The 24,348-nt window shown below is 41.5% G+C and overlaps 1 protein-coding gene across 1 annotated transcript in view; it reads right to left on the bottom strand.

Moving 5' to 3' along the window:
- Positions 1 to 7,994: 7,994 nt before the first annotated feature.
- The window catches only part of LOC119407552 (chromodomain-helicase-DNA-binding protein 1-like), a 40,845-nt gene continuing 24,491 nt past the window's right edge, over positions 7,995 to 24,348 (bottom strand). The window contains exons 4-9 of the mRNA XM_037674372.1: positions 18,935 to 19,090; positions 18,771 to 18,863; positions 18,581 to 18,677; positions 17,953 to 18,026; positions 16,394 to 16,504; positions 7,995 to 8,113 (exon numbers count right to left, since the gene is read on the bottom strand). Coding sequence (XP_037530300.1) covers positions 7,995 to 8,113; positions 16,394 to 16,504; positions 17,953 to 18,026; positions 18,581 to 18,677; positions 18,771 to 18,863; positions 18,935 to 19,090 — 650 coding nt within the window. The remainder of the gene's footprint in view (positions 8,114 to 16,393; positions 16,505 to 17,952; positions 18,027 to 18,580; positions 18,678 to 18,770; positions 18,864 to 18,934; positions 19,091 to 24,348) is intronic.

Raw genomic sequence — 24,348 nt, forward strand, 5'->3', positions numbered from 1 at the left:
CCAGACCTTAAAGTCCTCTTTCAGCTGCGCAAACAGTTAAAACTACTTAAGGGCATCCTAACTTTTGCTCATGGACGGACGTCCTCACCCGTGTTCGTGGTCCCCCATGACCACAGGGGGGTGATGTTAGTTCATGCACATGACCTTCCGTCCGCAGGACACAAGGGTGACAATGCCACACTGAAAGCATTAAAACAGATTGCTTATTGGCCTGGAATGAAGAAGGATGTCAAAGACTACACAAAAGGGTGCCTGGTCTGTGGCCAGTTTCAGCCATCCAGACCACTCCACAGGGCACCACTGCATAGTAGAGGCATTGCATTTCCATGGTCGGACCTCCAGATTGACTGGGTTGGATCACTTACTAAGAGCTCTAGAGGAAATAAATATTTTCTCACGGTAACCTGCGTGTTTACCAAATGGGTAGAATGTCTACCAGCCCCTAATGACACAGCACAAACTACTGCTATGTTATTAATGAATCATGTATTCTCAAGGTTTGGACTCCCCCTCAGGGTGAACTCAGACCAAGGTACACACTTCACAGGTGAAGTAATGAAAGAACTGTGGAAGACACTAGGCGTCAAAGCCAACTTCCATATTGGCTACCATCCACAGGCTTCAGGCCAGGTTGAGAGAGCAAACAGGACTGTGGTGAGTATTTTTGAAAAAATACGTAGCCGCAAACCACAAGGACTGGGACGTGAAACTCCCTCTGGTCCTCATGGCCATAAGGGCCACTCCACACACATCGACTGGCATCTCTCCTTTCGAGATGATGACGGGTCGACAAATGACTCTCCCTCTACACCTGTTGTACCAACCAGGCGATGCTGCCATGGCAACAGCCTACACTACACAACAATACATGAAAGACTTGGAAAAACACCTTAAAAACACTTTTGCTTTCGCCCAGAAAAACCTGGAAAAATCAGCTGAAGGACGCAAAGCGTACTACGACCAAAAGGCCTCTCACGAGGAACTCCAAGTGGGAGACAGGGTCTGGTACTACACGTTTGCCCCCACAACTGGGAGAAGAGAGTCCGGGACCGGAACTCTCGCCCGTAAACTGATGCCCAGATGGACTGGACCCCATCTGATAACAGACAAACTGTCTCCAGTTGTCTATCAGATAAAAATCAGTAAAGGCCAAAAAGAGCCAATTGTTAAATGGGTACATCGAAACCAGGTTAAACCACACAAGGTGTGCAATAACTCCAAGCAGAAGATAATTAATGGATAATAAACTTAACCACAGTTTAAACCACACAAGGTGTGCAAAGAAACAACTCCTACGGGACAGCGTGATTGAATCTGACAACCAGGGTGAGGTGGAGCAGTGAAACGATGTTTCTAGTTGCTTAGTCACTACTCTTGTCGATGTTGAAACGTTGTTTATTTGGTTTTGATATTTGTTTCTGAGCACCTCAGTAAGAATGAGTTTTGTATGCATTTTAGTTGGAGACTGTAAAGGACTTTAACTATGCCAACATGCAGTTCACTCGTTAAAACCTAATCGTTGAAGAGTCAATGTAGTCAATGCTACCTTAAGTACCATAACTTACATTGGTCTCACCATCTTCAAGCCGAACCTACTCGAACAATTCTATTGGGGATAGCTAATTCTTTTTAATGAGTCTCGCCATAGACTCCAAAAACATTTATGGGGAAACCAAACACCCAATCTCAAGTCGTTCGTCTAAAAGGCAACAGACAAGTAAACCAACTATAGTGGCCATGTAAGTCTAACATAGACAGAGTTAGCGATGGTGGTATAGTTGGAACACCCTTCTATAAGTATAGACCCCTATAACTACCCTTTTTCAGCATGTTCCACCCCTTAACTGGTAGCTGTAGCTGTTCCCAATCATAATAGCTTACACACCAGGTGCATATAGGTTAAGGCCTTATGTAAAATCCCCTTCATAAGCCCACCTTAAACCACTTAATTGCATGACACATAGAACCAGAACGGCACCGACTGGATGTCACCCAGCGACGACCTTCGCTGGAGGGGACCTGCAATCCTGACGTTGGTCTCCAACCTGCATCCAGTGGCCGCATCTGCGGTTCAATCAAGGGAATCCCTCTGCATGCTGATCAATCAACACCTCCAATCGTTGTGGATTTATCGTTGTGGATTATATGACTTTTTCCAATGGATTACAGACTTTGTTTCCAAGTGGTTAAAGCATTGCTACAATGGAATTACCAACAACATTATGGAATTACCTAAACCGTTGTAGGATTGCCTTCTTTGACTTTTGTTTTCCTCTTGCTGGATTACATCAAGCTCAAGGACATTCGGAGGCGTAAGTTCATGTTGGAATTCATCTCCATGGACAGGCGATGATTTCCAAAGGGGGGACTGTAGTGAACTAAGTCTCCGGTCAAGACCTGCCTCTGAAGACCTTCATGGGACAGGAACAGTTATTTCATTGATTTGAATCCAGAAATACAAATTAGCTCATCCAGAGACTTTCTAAGTGTATCCTGAACTAATCAATTGAAAGAACACTCTCTTTTTTATGTTATCATTACTATTTTTACAATGTCTTGATAATCAAAAGTGTGTTTAGTTCAAACCATTTTAAATGTTGAAGTGAACTACTCATTTTAAATCAACTGTGAAACAGTATTAATGATTTTTTTAATCCTCATTCAAAGTAGAAATCAAGTTAAATGTCTGTTGTTTTTATTAAGTAAAACGTGCCAAGTTTTATTAATCAGAGCCGATCAGAATAATCAAGTGTACAATGTTTTGATGTTAAATTTTGATTCTATTAATAAATGACCACATTCATTTTGATGGGTCAAAGAAAATTAACGTCTCATGTCACTGATTAGACCATCTCCAACACAGTATCTCTGTCACATATCTGTCAAGTAGCTCGAAAAAGAGAGAACCCGTTATTAAATATTGATTGTAGTGGAGCTCCTACGCTAACCTAACCCTACGTCACTACACTAATCAGTTCATGACTATCATTACCAATCAGTTCATTTGATTATAATCAGTTCACTTGTTATTATTAATCTGTTCATACTGTTCAACCGTGAACCGGTTGGTTCATGGCTCCTTTCAGCTTTTCTCCCCTCCATTGAAACTTATCTGGGGCGTTCATGCATTCAGAACACATAATTACACAGCATGCATCTGTGCATGGTACACATAATTACGCAACACGTAATTACGCACATGAAGAGCTGAGTGACAAGACGTTTTTTGGGCAAGCTTCCGCTTTATACGGTGTTCGAATGGATCCAGTGAGGCGAGGACCACATCCGCTTCGCCCTTAACCCACTAAGCGACAGCCTTAAAGGGCGAAGCCTATATGAAATAGAACGTTTGTTACGTACTGTAACCCCAGATTCTATGAGTATAGGCATAGCCCTTTAAGCGTCGGGCCTCACTGGCTCCTAAGTGGCTCAAGAAAAAGCTATTTTGGAGCCTATTACCCGCTCTTAACGTAATTTATACGGACCGGGTGGGGCCCACACAGAAGGTGGGCATGGACTAAATTTTCCAATGTAATGCTTCGCATGATGGGATAAACCCACTAAGCGACAGCCTTAAAGGGCTACGCCTATATTCATAGAATCTGGGGTTACAGTACGTAACTAACCAGGGGTTAGAACACCCCTCCCTTCAAGCAGGTGGCTGAGGAGCATTCAGAGCAAGACCACCAGGCTCAGAAACAGTTTCTTCCCTTCAGCTGTCAGACTGCTGAACTTGAGCTTCACTTAATTCAGCTTCATCTGATGTTTTTAAAACTTTATATATATATATACACACACTGTATATATATATATATACAGTGGGGAGAACAAGTATTTGATACACTGTTGATTTTTCAGGTTTTCCCACTTGCAAAGCTTGTAGATGACTGTAATTTTTATCATAGGTACTCTTCAACTGTGAGTGATGGAATCTAAAACAAAAATCCAGAAAAATACAACGTATGATTTTTAAATAATTAATTTCCATTTTATTGTGTGAAATAAGTATTTGATCATCTATCAACCAGTAAGAATTTTGGCTCTCACAGACATGTTAGTTCTTCTTTAAGAAGCCCTCCTGTTCTCCACCCATTACCTGTATTAACTGCACCTGTTTGGACTCGTGACCTGTATAAAAGACACCTGTCCACACACTCAATCAATCAGACTCCAGCATCTCCACAATGCCCAAGACCAGAGAGCTGTGTAAGGACATCAGGGATAAAATTGTAGACCTGCACAAGGCTGGGATGGGCTACAGGACAATAGGCAAGCAGCTTGGTGAGAAGGCAACAACAGTTGGTGCAATTATTAGAAAATGGAAGAAATACAAAATAACGGAAAATCTCCCTCGGTCTGGGGCGCCATGCAAGATCTCACCTCGTGGAGCATCATTGATCTTGAGGAAGGTGAGGAATGAGCCCAGAACTACATGGCAGGACCTGGTCAATGACCTGAATAGAGCTGGGACCACAGTCTCAAAGAAAACAATCAGTAACACTCTACGCCGTCAAGGATTAAAATCCTGCAGTGCACGCAAGGTGCCCTTCCTCAAGCCAACGCATGTCAAAGCCCGTCTGAAGTTTGCAAATGACCATCTGAATGATCCAGAGGAGGAATGGGAGAAGGTCATGTGGTCTGATGAGACAAAAATAGAACTTTTTGGTTTAAACTCCACTCGTCATGTTTGGAGGAAGAAGAATGATGAGTACAACCCCAAGAACACCATCCCAACCGTGAAGCATGGCGGTGGAAACATCATTCTTTGGGGATGCTTTTCTGCAAAGGGGACAGGACGACTGCACCATATTGTGGGAAGGATGGATGGGGCCATGTATCGTGAGATGTTGGCCAACAACCTCCTTCCCTCAGTAAGAGCACTGAAGATGGGTCGTGGCTGGGTCTTCCAGCATGATAACGACCCAAAACACACAGCCAGAGTGGCTCCGTAGGAAACATCTTAAGGTCCTGGAGTGGCCTAGCCAGTCTCCAGACCTGAATCCCATAGAAAATCTTTGAAGGGAGCTTAAAGTCCATGTGTCCCAGCGACAGCCCCAAAACCTGAAGGCTCTGGAGGAGATCTGTATGGAGGAGTGGGCCAAAATCCCTGCTGCAGTGTGTGCAAACCTGGTCAAGAACTACAGGAAACGTCTGATCTCTGTAATTGCAAACAAAGGTTTCTGTACCAAATATTAAGTTTCATTTTTCTGGTGTATCAAATACTTATTTCACACAATAAAATGGAAATTAATTATTTAAAAATCATACATTGTATTTTTCTGGATTTTTGTTTTAGATTCCATCACTCACAGTTGAAGAGTACCTATGATAAAAATTACAGTCATCTACAAGCTTTGCAAGTGGGAAAACCTGAAAAAATCAACAGTGTATCAAATACTTGTTCTCCCCACTGTATATATATATGTATGTCAAAATATATACATATAATGTATTTATTTATTTATACTCTTTTGTATTTATTTATTTGTTAACTGTTAGGCTTCTGATCTGGGACCAGAGTATGAATTTCGTACCATAAACGTGCAAATGTGAGCTGGTATGACAATACAAAAACCTTGAATCCTTTCTCTGCCACTGATGTAAGGGACTCCAGCTCTGTTCCCAGCACATAACCATCCTTCCTCACGAGCCTGTCGAGTCGTCCTGCATCTTTCCTCTTAATGATGCCTCCCCAACACAGAACAGCACAGAAGATGACACTAGGAACCACAGACTGGTAGAACATCAGTAGTAGTTTCTTGCAGATACTGAAGGACCCAAGCCTCCTCAGGACGTAGGGTCTGCTCTAATCATTCCTGTAGAGGTAGTCCGTGTCACTGACCAGTCCAGTCTATCATCCACTTGTATGCCCAGATATGTATAGGCCCAGACCACGTCCACATTGACCCCCTCAATTGAGATTGGCTTCAGGTAAGCACAGGCCTTCTGAAGTCGACTACCATTTCCTTTGTTTTACTGATGTTCAGCTGCAGACGGTTGGATCTGCACCACACTACAAAGCCCTCAACCAGAGTCCTGTACTCCCTCTCCTGTCCATTCTGCGCATACTCAATGATTGCAGTGTCATTTGAATACTTCTGCATGTGGCATGTCTCACTGAGTTATGATTGAAGTCAGATGTGTACAGGGTGAACAGAACTGGAGAGAACATGGTCCCTTGCTGTGCTCCTGTGCTGCTAAACACTGTCGGAGATGCAGTCCCTGATCCTGACATGATGTGGTCTCTTAGTGCAATATGTAAAAAAAAAAAAAAACCATGACCCTCACAGCACCGTTTCCCTTGTCTAGGTGAGAGTAAGCCGTGTGCATAAGATAGAGAATAGCATCAAACACCCCCATCTTCTACCGGTACGTGAACTGTAGAGGGTCCTCAGCATGGTGAACCTGAGGTCTAAATAGTTTTAGCAGCAGTCGCTCCTAGGTTTTCATCACATGTCAAGCCGACCGACTTGTCAGCTCCTTGGGGTGTGCCTTCTTAGGAAGTGGAATGAGGCAGGATGTCTTCCATGTAACAGGAACCCTCCCGAGATGCAGGCTCAGGTTGAAGACATGTAGGAGAGGCTCCCCCAGCTGGTCAGCACATGCCTTGAACATCCTGGCGCACCAAACATTTTTTGCAGAAATATTATGATATTCTTGCTGGAAATGCCTTGGGCTGCACCAGAAATGCTCCAACTTGACACTGTGGGTATTTGTGCCAATAACAATATAATTTTGTGTAAATAACAATCTGGTGCAAAAATGTATGGTGATTTAAAGGTCTATACTATCTATAAATGTGCTTGCATAAACTGCTAATAAACTTTGAAGATTTGAGTTATTTCAAGACAAAATAACCACTTTGGTCTTAGCCACACTAATGCTAGATTTTAGCTTGTCAAATGTGTCAGAATTAAACTCCATTTGTCCAAATCAAGATAAATTCAAAGCTCTTTACTTTAGATTTGATAATTGTTCCTCAACCAAAAAAATAAATAAATAAAAAGACACTTCATGATGTTGAAAAGTGTTCCTTCAAAGTTACCCTATTGTCTTTATAACCAAATAAACACTATCTAAAATATCCTTTAAGAATAATGAAAATATTTCCAAATAAAAAAGAAAATTGACACACAAACTAAAGTAGCAGCATCAAGTCTTTTTGAGATCCAGCTACTTTTCAATGAATTTTTGCTAGAAGGAATTCAAAATAAAACTAATGAAAAAGACAGAGGGTGTCTGAAATGCAAACACAAGTCCAGAGTTGTAAAGCAGTGGCAATAGGTGTTGTAGAATATTAATATAAATTTAGAAATTTGCTTGTTTAAATCTTCATCAATATGTAAAGAAGAGAGCTGAAGAGAAACGCCCAACTATAACAGTAGTGACCTTTTTATGCACCAAGCAGAGCCATCTGAATTGGCAACAATTTAATTTTTTACAGATTCAAAACATTAGTAATTGCAGATAACTCATTCCTGAACAGAAGAAAACAAAACAAACAAACAAACAAAAAAATCTCACTGAAATACTTTCAGTCATGAACTGATCAAACCCTATCAATATGGTTTCTCAAACCAGTTATAAAATATTTGTTTAAATAAAAAAAACTTTAGAAATTCAATTTAATTAATTATAACACTAAACAAATTGTGACAAAAAAAGGTAGGTTTTAAATAGTTGTTTTTTTTTAATACATTTCCCTAAATGTTACTGGAAGTTCCCATCATAGGTGCAACAGTGTTATTACAGTGCAAAGCTGTGTTGCAAACAGGAAGTACACTTTCACACTGAGGTACAGATAACGCTGTTGGCTGCTACAGATAACCCTAATGGCATCTACAGAGTAATTTTCCCAGTCCTGTGGGAAAACAGCAGCAAACAGCAGTTTTTAAAGGCAAACCTGTGCTTCTGATAAATAGTAATATGCTGTAATATAGTTGATCAGGGCTCATTTTGCTGTGTTATTTGTTAGAAACAATTTTCCATCCACATTACCTGTTCTGACCAATCCGATGGCAGCGTGCTGCAGCCTGCAAATCGTTTTGAGGGTTGTAGTCACTGTCCACGAAAATGACCGTGTCAGCAGCTGTAAGATTCATGCCTACACCCCCTGAAAAGACACCATTTAATGAAGCCAAAGCAAACTGCAGCTTACACTAAATGTTTATGTACATTGCAAACACTACAAAGTTATTCTAAAAATGAAGTATATATCACAACCGGGTTTTGAATTCAAATATGGTAAATGGACTGTACTTATATAGCACCTTTCTATCTTATCAAGATCAATATTGGTATCGGTCCCGATATAGAAAAAAACTTCTGGATTGGGTATCAGTGACAATGTGACCAATCCATGCCTGGGCAGATTCATTCACTCTAACTCTATGCTTTGTACTCTGAGTGACATCATGCGCTAGCGAACTCGCCGCACAGATTGTTTTCAAAATGATGTGAGCGAAAGGATCAGCCATCTGGAACTATTTCACACTACCTCAGCCAACACATTCGACAGCTACGTGCAATACATGCACAGTGACGGTGCCGGGGGTGTCAATAAAATTTTCAGTTATAACACTACCAACTTAATCAAGCATCTCCAGAGATTTCACCCTAAAGAGCACGCTGAGTTTTTTTAACGGCATTCAGCACTGCTTTTCTGTATCAGAGCAGTATCGGCCAATATTAAATCTCAGATATTGGTATCGGAAGTGGAAAAGTGGATTGGTGCATCCCTAAGTACAAAGCTAATTGAAGAAATCATTCTCAATAGACTAATCAGTGCATTATCAAATTCATACACTGATGGGACACACATCGGAGGCAATGAGGTGTTCAGTGTCTTGCCCAGGGACACTTCGGCATGTGACTGCTGGTGGATTCAAACCCCCAACTATTGCATTGGAGGACGACAGCTGTAATCACTCAATCACAGCCGCCTCCCGCTCAGACACAGCCACCTAAGCCAGACACCGGAGTACAAAAGAACAGTTTTTATTATTTTTGCTGATGGACAGAGAAGTCAGGATCAGCTGAGTTACCAGGTCTTCACAGGCTGGAAGGAGAGAGTCACCTGTCAGCGTGACAGCGATTACATCACTGGCAGAGCAGCTGTGGAGCAAAACTGGTGCTGTAAATGGTCCGTAGGCGGGCAAATCCAAAAACGGGGTCCAATTGTCGAAGCAGGGTCATGAACAGGAAGGCAGTGAGCAGAAACCAGAACCAAGTCGTGATCCGTGAGGCATAGTCGTGATTCAACCTTTATTTAGACAGGTTAATCCCATTGATACTCAGAAACAAGATCTGTACCGTGGTCAGAAAACAGAGTCCAAAACCAGACGAGGAGCAGGCAAAAACAGGGAATCCAGAAGGCAAGGTGTGTGGTTGAAAATCCAGATAACATGGTATGGTATAACATGATAACATCAGGCGTGAACAGGAACAAGAATGGCTTGACATCAGGGACCATGAGAGGTATAGTACAAACCTGATTCCAAAAAAGTTGGGACACTAAACAAATTGTGAATAAAAATTGAATGCAATGATGTGGAGATGCAAATGTCAATATTTTATTCGTAATATAACATAGATGACAGATCAAAAGTTTAATCTGAGTAAATGTAACATTTTAAAGAAAAATATGTTGATTCAAAATTTCACAGTGTCAACAAATCCCAAAAAAGTTGGGACATGTAGCAATAAGTGGCTGGAAAAAGGAAATTGAACATATAACGAACAGCTGGAAGACCAATTAACACTAATTAGGTCAATTGACAACATGAGTGGGTATAAAAAGAGCTTCTCAGAGTGTCAGTGTCTCTCAGAAGCCAAGATGGTAAGAGGATCACCAATTCCACCATTGTTGCGCAGAAAGATAGTGCAGCAATACCAGAATGGTGTTACCCAGCGTAAAATAGCAAAGACTTTTAAGTTATACCATACCATACCATACCAATTTATTTATATAGCACTTAAAACAGCAACAAGGCCAACCAAAGTGCTGTACAAAAGAACCAAACATGCACAGCAGACAGGAAAACATAAAATAGAAATACAGATTTAAATAGCAGCAGAAGCTAACTAAAATGGCCAACAGAGTAGAGAACAGACCGGACCAAAACAAATCACACCGTGTTAAAGGCAAGCGAATAGAAGTGGGTCTTCAAGCGAGACTTAAAGACTGAGAGTGTGGGAGCCTGCCGGACACTCAGTGGCAACTCATTCCACAGTCGTGGACCTGCAACAGAGAAAGCCCTGTCACCTCTGAGCTTACGACGGGTTTCTGGGACTGAGAGAAGCATCTGGTCTGCTGACCTCAGAGAGCGCGGTGGAACATATGGCTGCAGAAGATTAGTGAGATAGGATGGGGCGGAACTGTTCAGTGATTTAAAAACATACATGAGAATTTTGAAATGGATCCGAAGGTGAATGGGTAGCCAGTGCAGGGAGGCCAAAACTGGCGTGATGTGCTCTCTATAGCCTGTACCAATTAAAAATCGGGCTGCAGCATTTTGGACCAGTTGTAGACGAGCAATGGAGGACTGACTGATTCCAAACAGAAGTGAATTGCAGTAATCAAGCCTAGATGTTATGAAGGCGTGGATCACTGTCTCGAGGTTCTTTTTGGAGAGTATAGGCTTCAGCTTAGACAGCCGTCTCAGCTGAAAAAAACAGGATTTGACCATCATGTTTACGTGACTGTTGAGTTTTAAGGACGGGTCCATTATCACCCCCAGATTAGTCACCTTTTGTTTCTCTAGCGGGGCTAGAGAGAAAAGGTCAATGTCATGGTTCATGAGTGAGCCACTGGGATGGAACAGCATGACTTCAGACTTCTTCTCATTGAAGCTTAAGAAGTTTAAAGCCATCCAGTCCCGGATGTCAGCCAGGCAGTCAAGAAGAGGCTGAATAGAGCGTGTGCCTCTGTGCCTCAGGGGGAAGTAAATTTGGCAATCATCGGCATAGAAATGAAAGGGTATGTCGTGTTTGCGGAAGATAGCACCTAGTGGCAGCAGGTATAAAGAAAAGAGAAGGGTACCGAGGATGGACCCCTGCGGTACCCCCCACTGGAGTGCGGTCGATGCCGAACTAAAATCTTTGATATTGACACACAAGGTTCTGTCAGAGAGGTAGGACCCAAACCATTTAAGGGCTGACCCTGTGATGCCCACCCACTGCTCCAGTCTAGAAATGAGGATATTGTGGTCGATGGTGTCAAAAGCAGATGTAAGGTCCAATAGGACAAGCAGCACAGAATCACCTGCGTCTGTGGAAATGAAAATGTCATTAAAAACCTTCAGTAGAGCAGTTTCAGTGCTATGGAGAGATTTGAAGCCAGATTGGAATAACTCAAGGATAGCGTGATCCCCCAAAAACTGTTTCAACTGAGACTCCACAATTTTTTCCAGTAGTTTAGAGGTGAATGGGAGTCTGGAGACAGGCCGGAAGTTGGACATGACTGAGGGGTCAAGGTTAGGTTTTTTTCAGGAGGGGCTGGACAGCAGCATGTTTAAAAGTCTTTGGCACCACACCTGAGGATAAACTGCTATTCAGAATAGCGAGGATAAAAGGACCCAGGGTAGGAAAAACTTCCTTTAGCAGTCGAGGGGGGACCACATCAAAAGGGGAACCAGATGGTTTCATGCTGCACATTACCTGCTCCAGAGAGGACAGAGAGATGGGCTCAAAGTGGTCAAACACAGCCACACACTGAGAAGGGATGGACAGATCATGAGCTGGTGGAGAAATGAGTGCCTGGGTGTTTGCCACTTTTTCTAAAAAGAAATGGAGGAAGTTCTCACACAGCTCAGTTGAGGCTTCCAGAGGTGAAGGCTCACTGAGGTGTAGAACTGAGTTCAGGGTGGAGAAAAGAACTCGGGGGTTGTGGGAGTTGGAGACAATTAAATCAGAAAAGAATTTACATTTGGCAGCTTTAACGGTTTTCTGATAGTGACGCCAACTCTCCCTTAACATTTGAAAAGACACCTGGAGCCTGTCCTTCCTCCACTTTCGTTCAGCTCTGCGACACTGCCGCCTAACGGCTCGCGTGACGTCATTCAGCCAAGGCTCTGATTTAAGTTTTGTTTTTCTGGTCTTAAGGGGAGCAACACGGTCCAGAACATTTAAACAGGCAGAGTTGAACTGAGAGGTTAGCTCCTCAGTGGTAAGAGACACCGAGAGCTGTTCGATCCTCTCAGAATTAAAACCTTCATTAAAACGAGCAGCAGTGAAACGGTTAATGGAACGTGTACGTGCAGGAACGCACGTCTTAGCAGTAGGACAAGGGGGGGTGAAGTCAAACAATACAGGCATGCGATCTGAAAAAACATTGTCACCGATTTTCAAATTAGAAACAGAGACATCGCGTGTTAAAACGAGGTCCAGCGTGTGACCATGTTCTTGGGTGGGGCCGCTCACCTGCTGAGCTAAATTAAAAGAGTCCAATAAATCCAGAAAGTCCTTCACTAAGGGCTTCTCCTGACAACACACATGCAAATTAAAGTCACCAATAAGCAAAAAGTGAGTGTATCTCTGAGTGATATCAGCCAAAAAGTCAGAGAATTCATTTATGAAGTCCTTAGAACGAGGTGGGCGGTAGATGAGCGCACACAGGACCGGAGGAGAGTGTCCAAGTTCAAAGGCGCTCAGCTCGAAGCTGGCGCGGGACACCGGGATGGACAACTGTTTACACGCAAAGTTTGCTTTAAAAACTGTTAATAATCCCCCCCCCGCGCCGACCTGATGGCCGCGGGGCATTGAAACATACACAGTCCGGAGGAAGTAGTTCCACCAAGGCGCTGGACTCACCATCAGAAATCCATGATTCTGTGACGAACAGAAAATCCAACTCCTCATCTTTAAAAAAGTCATTGAGGATAAACGTCTTGTTGGAAACAGACCTTGCGTTGATTAAACATATCTTGATATTGTCCAACACAGGCACAGCCGCGGATGGAGACGCGCGCGCCAGCGGGCGCAGGTTATGAAGAACGGCTCCTCCTGGTCTGCTGGTGCGGCGCACAGGTAAACAACTCCAGGTGTTTCCATGGACTGAGCGCGCGGGCAGCTGGCCAGCAGCCGGGCCCCGGGAGCACCACGGGTCAGAGAGGAGATGATCAGATCCAGAGCGAGTCCTGTTAGAATAATCCACACTTTGCCTCAGTTTCACCAAAATCCCTGCACGCTTCCCACGACGTCTGCGACGTTTCCTCCATGGAGAAAGGCCAGGGTCACGCAGAAGGAACGCAGGAATCTCAGATAGGACCGGTGGGGGAGAGTGCTGACCGCTGTTCAAAAACTCTGCGGGAATTTCAGCAAAAGTACGGAGCTCCAAAAGTGCCCGACGATCATACTGAAAATATGACTCGGCACTCTGCACAAACCATTGTAAAAATAACAAAAATAAAATACAAGCAGAGAGCGAAAGACGGGCAGCCCTACACACCGGCGCCATCTTGGTTCATTCAAGTTATCATCATCAACCGTGCATAACATCATCAAAAGATTCAGAGAATCTGGAACAATCGTTGTGCGTAAGGGTCAAGGCTGTAAAACTATACTGGATGCTCGTGATCTTCGGGCCCTTAAACGTCACTGCACCTCAAACAGGAATGCCACTGTCAAGGAAATAACAGAATGGGCTCAGGAATACTTCCAGAAAGCATTGTCAGTGGACACAATCCACCGTGCCATCCGCCGTTGCCAGTTGAAACTCTACAGTGAAAAGAGGAAGTCATTTCTAAGCAAGCTCCAGAAGCTCAGACGTTTGCACTGGGCCAGGGGTCATTTAAAATGGAGTGTGGCAAAATGGAAGACTGTTCTGTGGTCAGATGAGTCACGATTTGAAGTTCTTTATGGAACACTGGGACGCCATGTCATCCAGACCAGAGAGGACAAGGATAGCCCAAGTTGTTATCAACGTCCGTTCAGAAGCCTGCATCACTGATGGTATGGGGTTGCATGAGTGCTTGTGGCATGGGCAGCTTGCATGTCTGGAAAGGCACCATTAATGCAGAGAACTATGTTCAGGTTCTAGAACAACATATGCTCCTGAGTTGAGAGTTTAATAAAATGTTGTTTTTCTGACTATTTAACCTGTGATATAAAGAGTTTTTGGTGCATGTTGTTGTGAGTCACCCGAGAGGCCTGAGGAGGAGGCTTGGCCCGCCTCCTCCAGCACGCTATCTCGAGGTTCTCACCCTATCTCGAGGGTTTTCACAGACTTTAAGTCCAGGTGGGCATGTTTTGTTTACTGGGAGATGTTCCCACGTAATGCAGAGAGTATTAAAGTGTAACACTCAGAATAAGAGTTGGAGTCTGCTGTGGATCCTGATCCGATGCCCAGCCAATTGATGTTACCTTTCTACTCGGACTGAAACGGCTCCCCAGTCGGTGTCACGGTGAGGGGCTTTTACATCAATGTTTGATTTGTACTGAATGTACTTGTGCTTTGCTTCGCTGTATCTGTGGCAGTTTAATAAATGACACTTATTATTCTAGCAGAAACAGCCTGTGAGTGTTTATTCATTGCTCCGATCATCCCCCGAACCTGTACTTTGTTTAAGATAATCTCATAAAACAGCTCCCATCTAGACGTCATCTCTTTCAGGGAAGAACTTGCATTTTTCAACACGATAATGCCAGACCACATTCTGCAGCAATCACAACATCATGGCTACGTAGGAGAAGGATCCGGGTACTGAAATGGCCAGCCTGCAGTCCAGATCTTTCACCTATAGAGAACATTTGGCGCATCATAAAGAGGAAGGTGCGACAAAGAAGGCCCAAGACGATTGAACAGTTAGAGGCCTGTATTAGACATGAATGGGAGAGCATTCCTATTTCTAAACTGGAGAAACTGGTCTCCTCTGTCCCCAGACGTCTGTTGAGTGTTGGAAGAAGAAGGGGGGATGCCACACAGTGGTAAAAATGGACTTGTCCCAACTTTTTTGGGATTTGTTGATGCCATGAAATTTGGAAACAACAGATTTTTCCCTTAAAATGATACATTCTCTCAGTTTAAACTTTTGATCTGTGATTTGTGTTCTATTCTGAATAAAATATTAGAAGTTGGCACCTCCACATCATTGCATTCAGTTTTTATTCACAATTTGTCTAGTGTCTCAACTTTTTTGGAATCCGGTTTTTATTTTTCTTGTTCGCTTCGGCTTTTACTTCCTTCTGCAGTTCACCGCAGATGACGGGAGGTGCGGAGACACGTGCGTGCAATCCATCCATCCATATATTTACCCACTTCTTCCTTCTCGGGTAGTGGGATCACTGGTGCCCATGTCCAGTCATCACTGTGCGAGAGGTTGGGTAAATCCTGGACAGGTCGCAAGTTCATTTCAACCGGCGGGTCAGCTGTCACCGGCTGCTCACATTCACGACCAGTGACAGCTGTCCATCTAAGCTTAATGTGGCTTTTTTTTTTTTTACCTCTTTAAACCGGCCGGTAGAACCTGCCTCTTCCTCAACAAGTAGATTAACACTATGTTATATTGTGCATTCTTTAGTTTTCGCTGATTTGTAAAACCACATCAAAGCCTGAGACCGGCTGGGACCGCACATTAAACACATTATACGGACCAGCCCAGTCGTGACAACGCAGCACGTTAACATCATAACCGGCAGATGTTTGTAAATTTCAGCTAAATCTCAGACTTTGGTTATCCCGTGCTAACGCAACACATAAAAAGCAGACTTTGGGGAGATTACACTGGTCCTTAGGCAAAATTAATCCCCTGTGAATAGGACTTTAGTCTTTCAAATACCACCATGTGTTTTGGGTTTGTTTTGATAAATTAATGACACTGTTATTAATCTGAACATGCAGTTAACCTAATTTTATAATCTGGTAAAGACAAGATGATGTTTTATGTCCCCAAGAGCAAAACTTCACATGTGTTTTTGTACTTTTTGTGATGACTGCTCTGCATGTTGGAACCATGATTCTATCTTATAGAAAGTAAAAAGCTGTGGCAGGAAATAAAACTTCTTTCTCCTTATTTTCACACTTTGCTCACAAAACAAGAAGCAAAAAAGAGAAAAACTGATGACCTTTTTCACACGCGTTTCATTTTACTGCACTTCTTATTTCTGTTTGATCTGTCTTTTTTCCTCTATGAACTTGGCCACAGATACAGATATGAAGAAATGCTGACGTACAGAATGCAGGATCTCTGGGTTATAAACAAACTGAGCCCTAGTGAGGCAAAAGTTGAAATTCTTTAACCACAGCCTTTTAACAACTGGCTGAAAATTAGGCCAAGCCAAAGATGTCTGAAAACAGCTGTCGATCAAATATTAAATTACATTTGTTATGCTTTGTTTTCCTTCTTTTCAAACACTACCAAAAAAAATCTGTTCAACATGTTTGTGTTTCTGTTACCTGCTTTAGTGCTGAGTAAAAAGACAAAGATTTCTTTGCTGCTGAAGTTTTTCACTGCTAGATTTCGTTCCTCCCCTCGAACAGACCCATCCAGTCGCTCGTAGCTATAACCTAAACAGGTAAACTCAAAATAGTTATTATGAACAACCAAACAATGAGTTGTCTTTTAAAAAGTAAGGACTGGTGTAGCGAGTAAGCTCAGAAAGAAAAATAAATGTGATAGCCCTTCTTCTCAATGTATCCTGATGCATGCTCAATAATCCAGGTAGAAAAATCAAAAAAAGTTCAATCTGGTCCTCTGGACATTCAAAAAAACCAAAACAAAGCAAAACAAAAAAAAAATGTAGAAACGTTTCATCTCTCATCTGAGAGACTTCCTCAGTCTGAGGAGCTGTATTCAGCTCAGTCTCTTAAATAGCACCTTCTCAGAGTGGATCAACCAGTTTTGCTGCTGACAACCAAAACCAGCTGATCACATGCTCAAGAAGGACCATCAGCCTAACAATGGATCATTAGCACACTGATGGCTGCTTACTATTCACAGAGGGCTGAGTGATACTAGCAATCACAGCATTGTAAGAGGGGACAGTTGAACCCGGAGGCTCCACCCCTGTTTAATGATGGACGATTTCTTTTCACAAAGATGGCCTCCTTTACTCCTCTCTCAAACCATCGTTCCTCTCTGTCCAGGATGTGAACATCTTCATCCCTGAAAGAGTGACCGCTGGCCTGGAGATGAGTGTAGACCACAGAGTCCTGGCCTGATGATGTTGATCTTCTGTGCTGGTCCATCCTTTTGGCCAGTGGCTGTTTAGTTTCCCCGATGTAAGACTGATCACCCTCCTGACACTGAACAACGTACACAATATTACTCTGTTTGTGCCGGGGGACTGGATCTTTGGGATGAACCAGTCTTTAATGTATTTTGGGGTTTAAAAGCCACTGGGACGTTATGTTTAGAAAATAAACGTCTCAGTTTCTCTGATACTCCCTCAACATATGGAATGACCACTGGTCTGGGTCTGGATTCCTCCTTTTCACCTGTTGGCTGACTGGAGTCCTGTTTGGGTTTCTTCTCTGCTTTCAGGAAGGCCCAGTTAGGATATCCACATTGCTCTAGAGCCTCTGAGCTTCTTCTCAATGGTTCAAAATGAAGGAAAAAAGCTGTCAGGGTATCAAGCATAGTTTAGATGTTTCTAATGACCCTCTTTTTTTTTAAAGATTTTTTTCACCTAGTTTTTTCACTAGTGCAAAAGGACAAAGATTTGTCCACGAAAAATATGGAAGAGATTAAGAAATCTCTAAATTTTATGTCAGCTGAACTGGCAAAATTAACTTCTCAACAAGAACAACTGATTGGTTTGGTGCAGGAAGTAAAGTCACTAAAAGCTATGCTGACTGAAAAAGACAAAAAAAAAATATTGCCAAGCTGGAGCAAAAAGTGGATGACATGGAGCAATATTTAAGAAGGGAGGACCTAGTTTTAACTGGTCTTAAACCTCGACAATGATCTTATGCAAGCGTAGCTGCAAATGAAGATAGCACAGAGGATGCTCCACCTTTGTACTCCATGTAGTCCTGAAGAATATCCAACATCCTTGTCATCTGGGAGAACAGCAGGATCCGATGGCCCCTTCATTCAAACAACAGAAACAAGAACAAAAACTGTAACCAGACAAGCTCTGGGATTCTTCGATTTTGTCCCTGTTTGAGTACTACTACAACAGGTAAGATAGTAATTGTTCATACTCTTCCTAGAGAATCCCACCTCAAAAGATCAGTGTCCATGTAAGTATTCATTTCATTAAATGGACTGTACTTATACAGCTCCTATCTAATTAAGACACAAAGCTCTTTACAACACAATCTGCGCCCTCATTTACCTCCACACACATTCATACATCACTCTACTACATCTCTACAAAGATCATCTGAATCTGTAGAGACTAATCAGATCTTTAGATCACATTCATACATCGATAGGACACACATCAGAGGCAATGAGGGGTTCAGTGTCTTGCCCAGGGACACTTCAACATGTGGTGGAATCAAACCCCCAACTCTCCCATTAGAGGGCGACTGTTCTAACCACTCAGCCACAGCTGCCCTGAAAATTAGAGCCAGTGTTTAAACAAAGTGAACCTAAAAGGCCACCAGGTGGAGCCACATAGAGTTAGGCATACTTACCCTTTGTGCAGAAAGGTCAGCATGCTGTCCAGGAGGAAAAGTTTTCCACTGGCATCAATTAGGTGCTCCCCTATCTCAAAGGGCTCAGGTTCCACTCCTCAAGAGGAAACATGGACAAAAACCATACAGCTTATCACATCTAGAATATATAAGCCTCTTAAACATCTGACTTTCACTGAGCATGTCTCACCATCAAACAGATATGGATGGTCAACACACTTTCTTAGGTTCATCAAGATGTTCAGCAGCCTGTTCTGACTGCTGTGCTCGTTTCCAAAAGCCTCTGAAAGGTAGATAGTTGGGAGTACCTTTGTCACACCAAATCATGTGAATATTACAGCACACAAGACTCACCCATATCCTTCATCAGAATGGCCTTGTAGTATTTCTTCTGCAGAGCTGACATGCCATGGTACACCACAAGCTCTGTCTTCTTGGGTAGATCAACAGCCACCTCTGATTTAACTCTACGGAGCAGGAAAGGCTCCAAAATGCTCTGAAGCTCTGCAGCTGGTGAAAACAAACAGAACGACCACATGCAGGGGTTAATTTGCGCCAGATCCTGCCGGAACAAGATCCTGGAACTCTTTGTGTTCTGGTAACCGTTTGCTTGGATCCGGCAACTAAAATCTCCGCCCCTAAAAGTCCAAAGTCATTGCACATTTTTATTTTGATTATATATAAAAATACAAGGAGAGAAGACGTTCCCCTTAGCCTGGCGGACCCAGTCTGTGGAGCGGATGTTACAGCTGCAGCACGCATGGCACACCAGCTCGCTTACACGCTCCTTCCGAGGAGCAGAAGAGTATGACTAGCCATACTGGACAAAAGAAGGACGTACAGACCCGCGAGTGAGATCGTATGACCCGCGCGCGCAACTGAATGAGCAGCGCATGAGAGTGAAAGAGATTCAAGGAAAAAACTCTCAAAATGACGTGAAAACGTCATGATCCACTGTTTCTTTGTTTTTTTCTGATCCTGCTTCAGTTTCAAATGCAAAAATAATCCCAAACGGAAATTTTAAGTCAAAGACAAGACTTTCTTCTTGATTTTATTAAACTAAATAATTAATAATTATCTTCATGTTAAAGTTATTCAGACTTTAAGCATGTTCCTGTGTTATAAATAAGCTCCTCCTTAAAAGGCTACTGAAGTAGTTAATTAAAATGAGATGTTGATTATAAGATATCTTTACATCTGAAAATAAGATAAGAAAAATAAGACATCTTGAAAATAAGATGTTGAGATGATTAAAATAAAATAATAATCCATGATGCTGATCTCATGCTGCTGATTTGTTTCATGTTGCTGCTGATTTGTTTCATGTTGCTGCTGATTTGTTTCATGTTGCTGCTGATTTGTTTCATGTTGCTGCTGATTTGTTTCATGTTGCTGTGTTCATTCGTCCTCATCTGCTCACACAGACTCATGTTCATGCTGCTGTTTGCCACATTGTTTTATACTATTAGTGCTTAGTGTATTATTAGTTTAGCGTATTTCTTAGTTCATGTCTTGGATCTTACTAATGTTTTTCTTTACAATTTGTATTTTTGTTGGATGTAACTGGGACCCTGTGTACATAGTTTTGTTCCACCTCATGTACCACGTGTGATGTGAATGACAATAAAAAACCTTGACCTTGACCTAAAAATGTAATTAACTGATCAGAAAATGTAGTATTTAATTATTTTATACAGACAAAATTATAAAAGTTATGTACAAATTGTGGTATTAAACTGAAACGAAAAAACAAACATGAATACAAATAAATAACATAATTGTATTGTTTATTAAAAAAAAAAAACTAATGCTTACAGTCCGTAATATAATGTATGTTGGAACATAGTACAGCACTTCCAGTGCACAACAGGTAGAAAATAGCATAAAATAAATCTTGTGCATAAACTACTGTGTTCTCATTTTAAAAATCAAATCAAAGTGCTCTGATTGAATACCTGAAATATTGAGCATGGACTTTGTTGCTCTGAAATTAGTTTGTCACATACTGATCCCTTTCTCAGACTGATGGGTGTATCCAAATGCAGCACAGCCATGGTAACCTAATCAACCTACAAAGGGTTTATTTAAGTATACATTAATATATATTTGGTTTAACCCAAAACGTCCGCACATCTACTCATTCTTATCATCACACTCTTGATTTAGTTCTGACCTATGGTATAGAGATTAAGGACTTGGTAATAGTTCCTCAAAATCCTGTTCTGTCCGACCATTTTTTAATAACCTTTGAGTTTACATTAAATGCCTACACAGTCACTGAGAGTAAATTTCATCTCAGCAGGTGCTTATCAGAAAATGCTGTAACCAAATTTAAACAATCTCTTCCATCAATGTTTTCCTCTGTCTTGCAGAGTAATGCATCAGAGAACAGAGACTAAGATCATCTAGTTGATCATCTTACAACTTCAATGCAAACTTCACTTGATAAAATTGCTCCACTGAAAAAGAAAGTAATCAATCAGAGGAAACTGGCTCCTTGGTTCAATTCTGAGTTACGTACTTTAAAGCAGCATCTAGAAACCAGGAGAGAAAATGGCGCTCTACTAATGTTGAAGAATTTTATTTAACTTGGAAAGATAGTCTGCTAACATATAAAAAAGCTCTCCGTAAAGCTAGAACTTTATATTACTCGTCTTTAATAGAGGAGAATAAAAATAACCCTAGGTTTCTGTTTAGTACTATTGCTAGACTAATTAAAAGTCCCATTTCTGTTGAACCATGTATCCCTACAACTATAAGTAGTGATGACTTCATGAGATTCTTTATAAATAAAATTATTTCAATTAGAGAGAAAATTCAAACCATCCTTCCTTCTACTATCTCTAGTCCCCTGTCAAATGAGACAACTTTAAAAATTTCACTAGTGCCTGATTTATGTTTGGACAGTTTTTGTCCTGTTGAGCTCTGAATTGTCAAAAAATAATAACCTCATCCAAACCATCCACATGCCTGCTAGATCCCATCCCAACCAGACTGTTTAAAGAGGTATTTCCCCTAATTAATGTCCACATTTTGGATCTACTTAATTTGTCTTTAATGGATGGTTACGTACCACAGAGCTTTAAGGTTGCTGTAATTAAACATTTACTTAAGAAGTCTGACCTTGAATCAGAAATTCTGGCCAACTATAGACCTATATCTAATCTAACTTTCATCTCAAAAATTCTAGAGAAAATAGTTGCAGGTCAGTTGCTGAACATCTACAAAGAATTAATCTGTTTGAAGAGTTTCAGTCAGGGTTTAGAGCTCATCATAGCACAGAAACAGCACTAGTAAAAGTTACTAATGATATTCAAATTCAAATATATTTTATTAATCCCAAAGGGAAAATAATTGTTGTTGTAGCTCATCTTGGTTTCAATAGAATTGTTCTAGATGCTGATGTCTTTGGGCAGGAAGGATCTCTTGTAGCAGTCGGTCCCACAGCAGACCCGAAGAAACTGGCTACAGATGTCCATCTGTCCACCCAGACCCAACAGACCTCTCGGTCCTCTTGGGCAGCAGGACTGCCTGAATGTTGGGCAGAACTTCTCCCTAAGCAATGGCCATTTCTCCCAGCAGCCTGCAAAGCCCCTTATTGCCACAGACTTAACTGCAGGTGCCGGGGGATGATCTTTTTTTTTTTTTTTTTAAACATATTTTTATTGATTTTAACAGGAGAATAAGAAACATACAGACAATCACTTACAGATACTTAAAAAGAAGACCTTAGACCAGACAAAAAAAAAAAAAAAAAAAAGGGTTTTGCAGCAGACTCTCAATAGACCCATCAACAAAAACATCAGTTTGACTAAGCGTATGACCTTATAACCAATCCCCCTTCCAACCATCGAGTTGGATATCATTTTGGCACAGCCAAGTGTAAAAGACAGACCAGACCACCCAAAATTTATCAAGCTTGTTCTTAGTAAAATAACTGATTTTCTCAAGTGCAAAGTAGAACGTCATTTGTGTAGTCCATTGTGAAATTCCACACAATGTCCCTTTCTTCCAAGAGAGTGCAATACAGCGTTTAGCTTCCAAAAAGGAGACATTAAGTAAGGATCTCAAGTTATTTGGGATAACAAAGTCTTCAGGATAAATATTCAAGATGCACATCTTAGGATTCAGAGGAACCTTTTTACCAATCATTTGACCAATCACAATCAACACATCCTTCCAAAATGCCAACACCTGAGGACACGCCCACATACAATGAAATAAAGAACCTTTTTGGAAAGTACATTTAATGCACGTGTCAGGAATATTAGGGTTAAAATGATGCAATTTAACTGGAGTGATGTATTGCCTAGTCAGCCATTTGTATTGTAATAATTTAGAATTTGTGTTAGCAGATTGTGCATGAATTGAAGTGCAGGCTTTGGACCACTCCTCACTCGACAAGCTCTCTCCCAAGTCCGCTTCCCATGCTTTTAGGATGTTGACCGAAGATTCTTTACATTTGTCAACAAACAAGGAATAAAGAAGAGACACCTGTCCTCTGTCATATAGGTGATTTACAATAATGCCTTCTAATGAAGACAAAGAGGGTAAAACAAGATTATTTTGTTGCTTGGATAAAATGAAACTCCGAACTTGAAGATATTTATAGAAATGTTTTGTAGGAATATCATATTTGTTTTTAAGGTCTTCAAATGACATAAATACTTTCCCTGTAAAAAGGTCAGATACCTTAGCTATACCCTTAGCAGACCACAGTTTAAAACCTGGGTCTGCTCTACCTGGACCAAAGTCCCTATTTCCAAAAATGGGTGAAAATTGGGATAGTTGTTGCTTTTCTCCCAAATAATCAAGTACTTTTTGCCAGACAAGCAATGTATTTTTCAGAAAAGGGTTTTTTGTTTCTTTAATAAGCTTTTTTCTGTCTGACGAATACAAGTATAAGTTTATAGGAATCGGGATTAGCTGGGACTCCATTGTAACCCACGCTGGGGGCTCTCTAGAAATAAAATAAAACATAGCTGCCCTGATCTGGGCTGCCCAGAAATACCATAATAAATTTGGCAGTTGTAAACCTCCTCTGTCATAAGGCAGATATAAAAGGGACAGTCTTATTCTAGGACGCTTACCATTCCAGATGAAGTTGGAAAAAGTTTTATTTATCTCCTTAAAGAAGGAGAGGGGTGGGGAAAGTGGAACTGATTGGAAAACATATAAAAATTTTGGCAAAATTGTCATTTTTATAATATTAACGCGACCTATTAAAGAAATGGGTAGTTTGGACCATCGTTCTATTAATTGCATAATTGATTCCGTAAGGGGGTTATAATTAGTTGGAATGATATCGTTTATTGTAGGGGTAACTTTAACACCTAGATAGGTAAATCCTTGCTTGGACGCTACATAAGGAGTTGAAACTGGCGGATTGAGACGTTCTTTTTCTGATAAGTACATTATTTCAGATTTAGAATTATTTACCTTATATCCTGAAAAAACTCCAAAAGATTTAATTAAATCAGTTATTGTGGACATGGTGGTACCCAACTTGGAACAAAACAGGATTATGTCATCTGCATACAGGGCTATACGGTGTTCCAAGTTCCCTATTCTTATGCCGGTTATATTATCGTGTTTGCGAATTGCCATAGCTAAAGGCTCGATGGCCAGTGAGAACAACAGGGGAGAGAGGGGGCAGCCCTGCCTTGTCCCACGTTTCAAATTAAAGGGAGATGAAGTTAGACCATTGGTTAAGATTTCAGCTTGTGGGTTTGAGTAAATGAGTTTTACCCAGCTAAGAAATTTCCCTC

Source organism: Nematolebias whitei, chromosome 3 (genome assembly GCF_014905685.2).
Source record: "Nematolebias whitei isolate Nwh7 chromosome 3, NemWhi1, whole genome shotgun sequence".
NCBI lineage: Eukaryota > Metazoa > Chordata > Actinopteri > Cyprinodontiformes > Rivulidae > Nematolebias > Nematolebias whitei.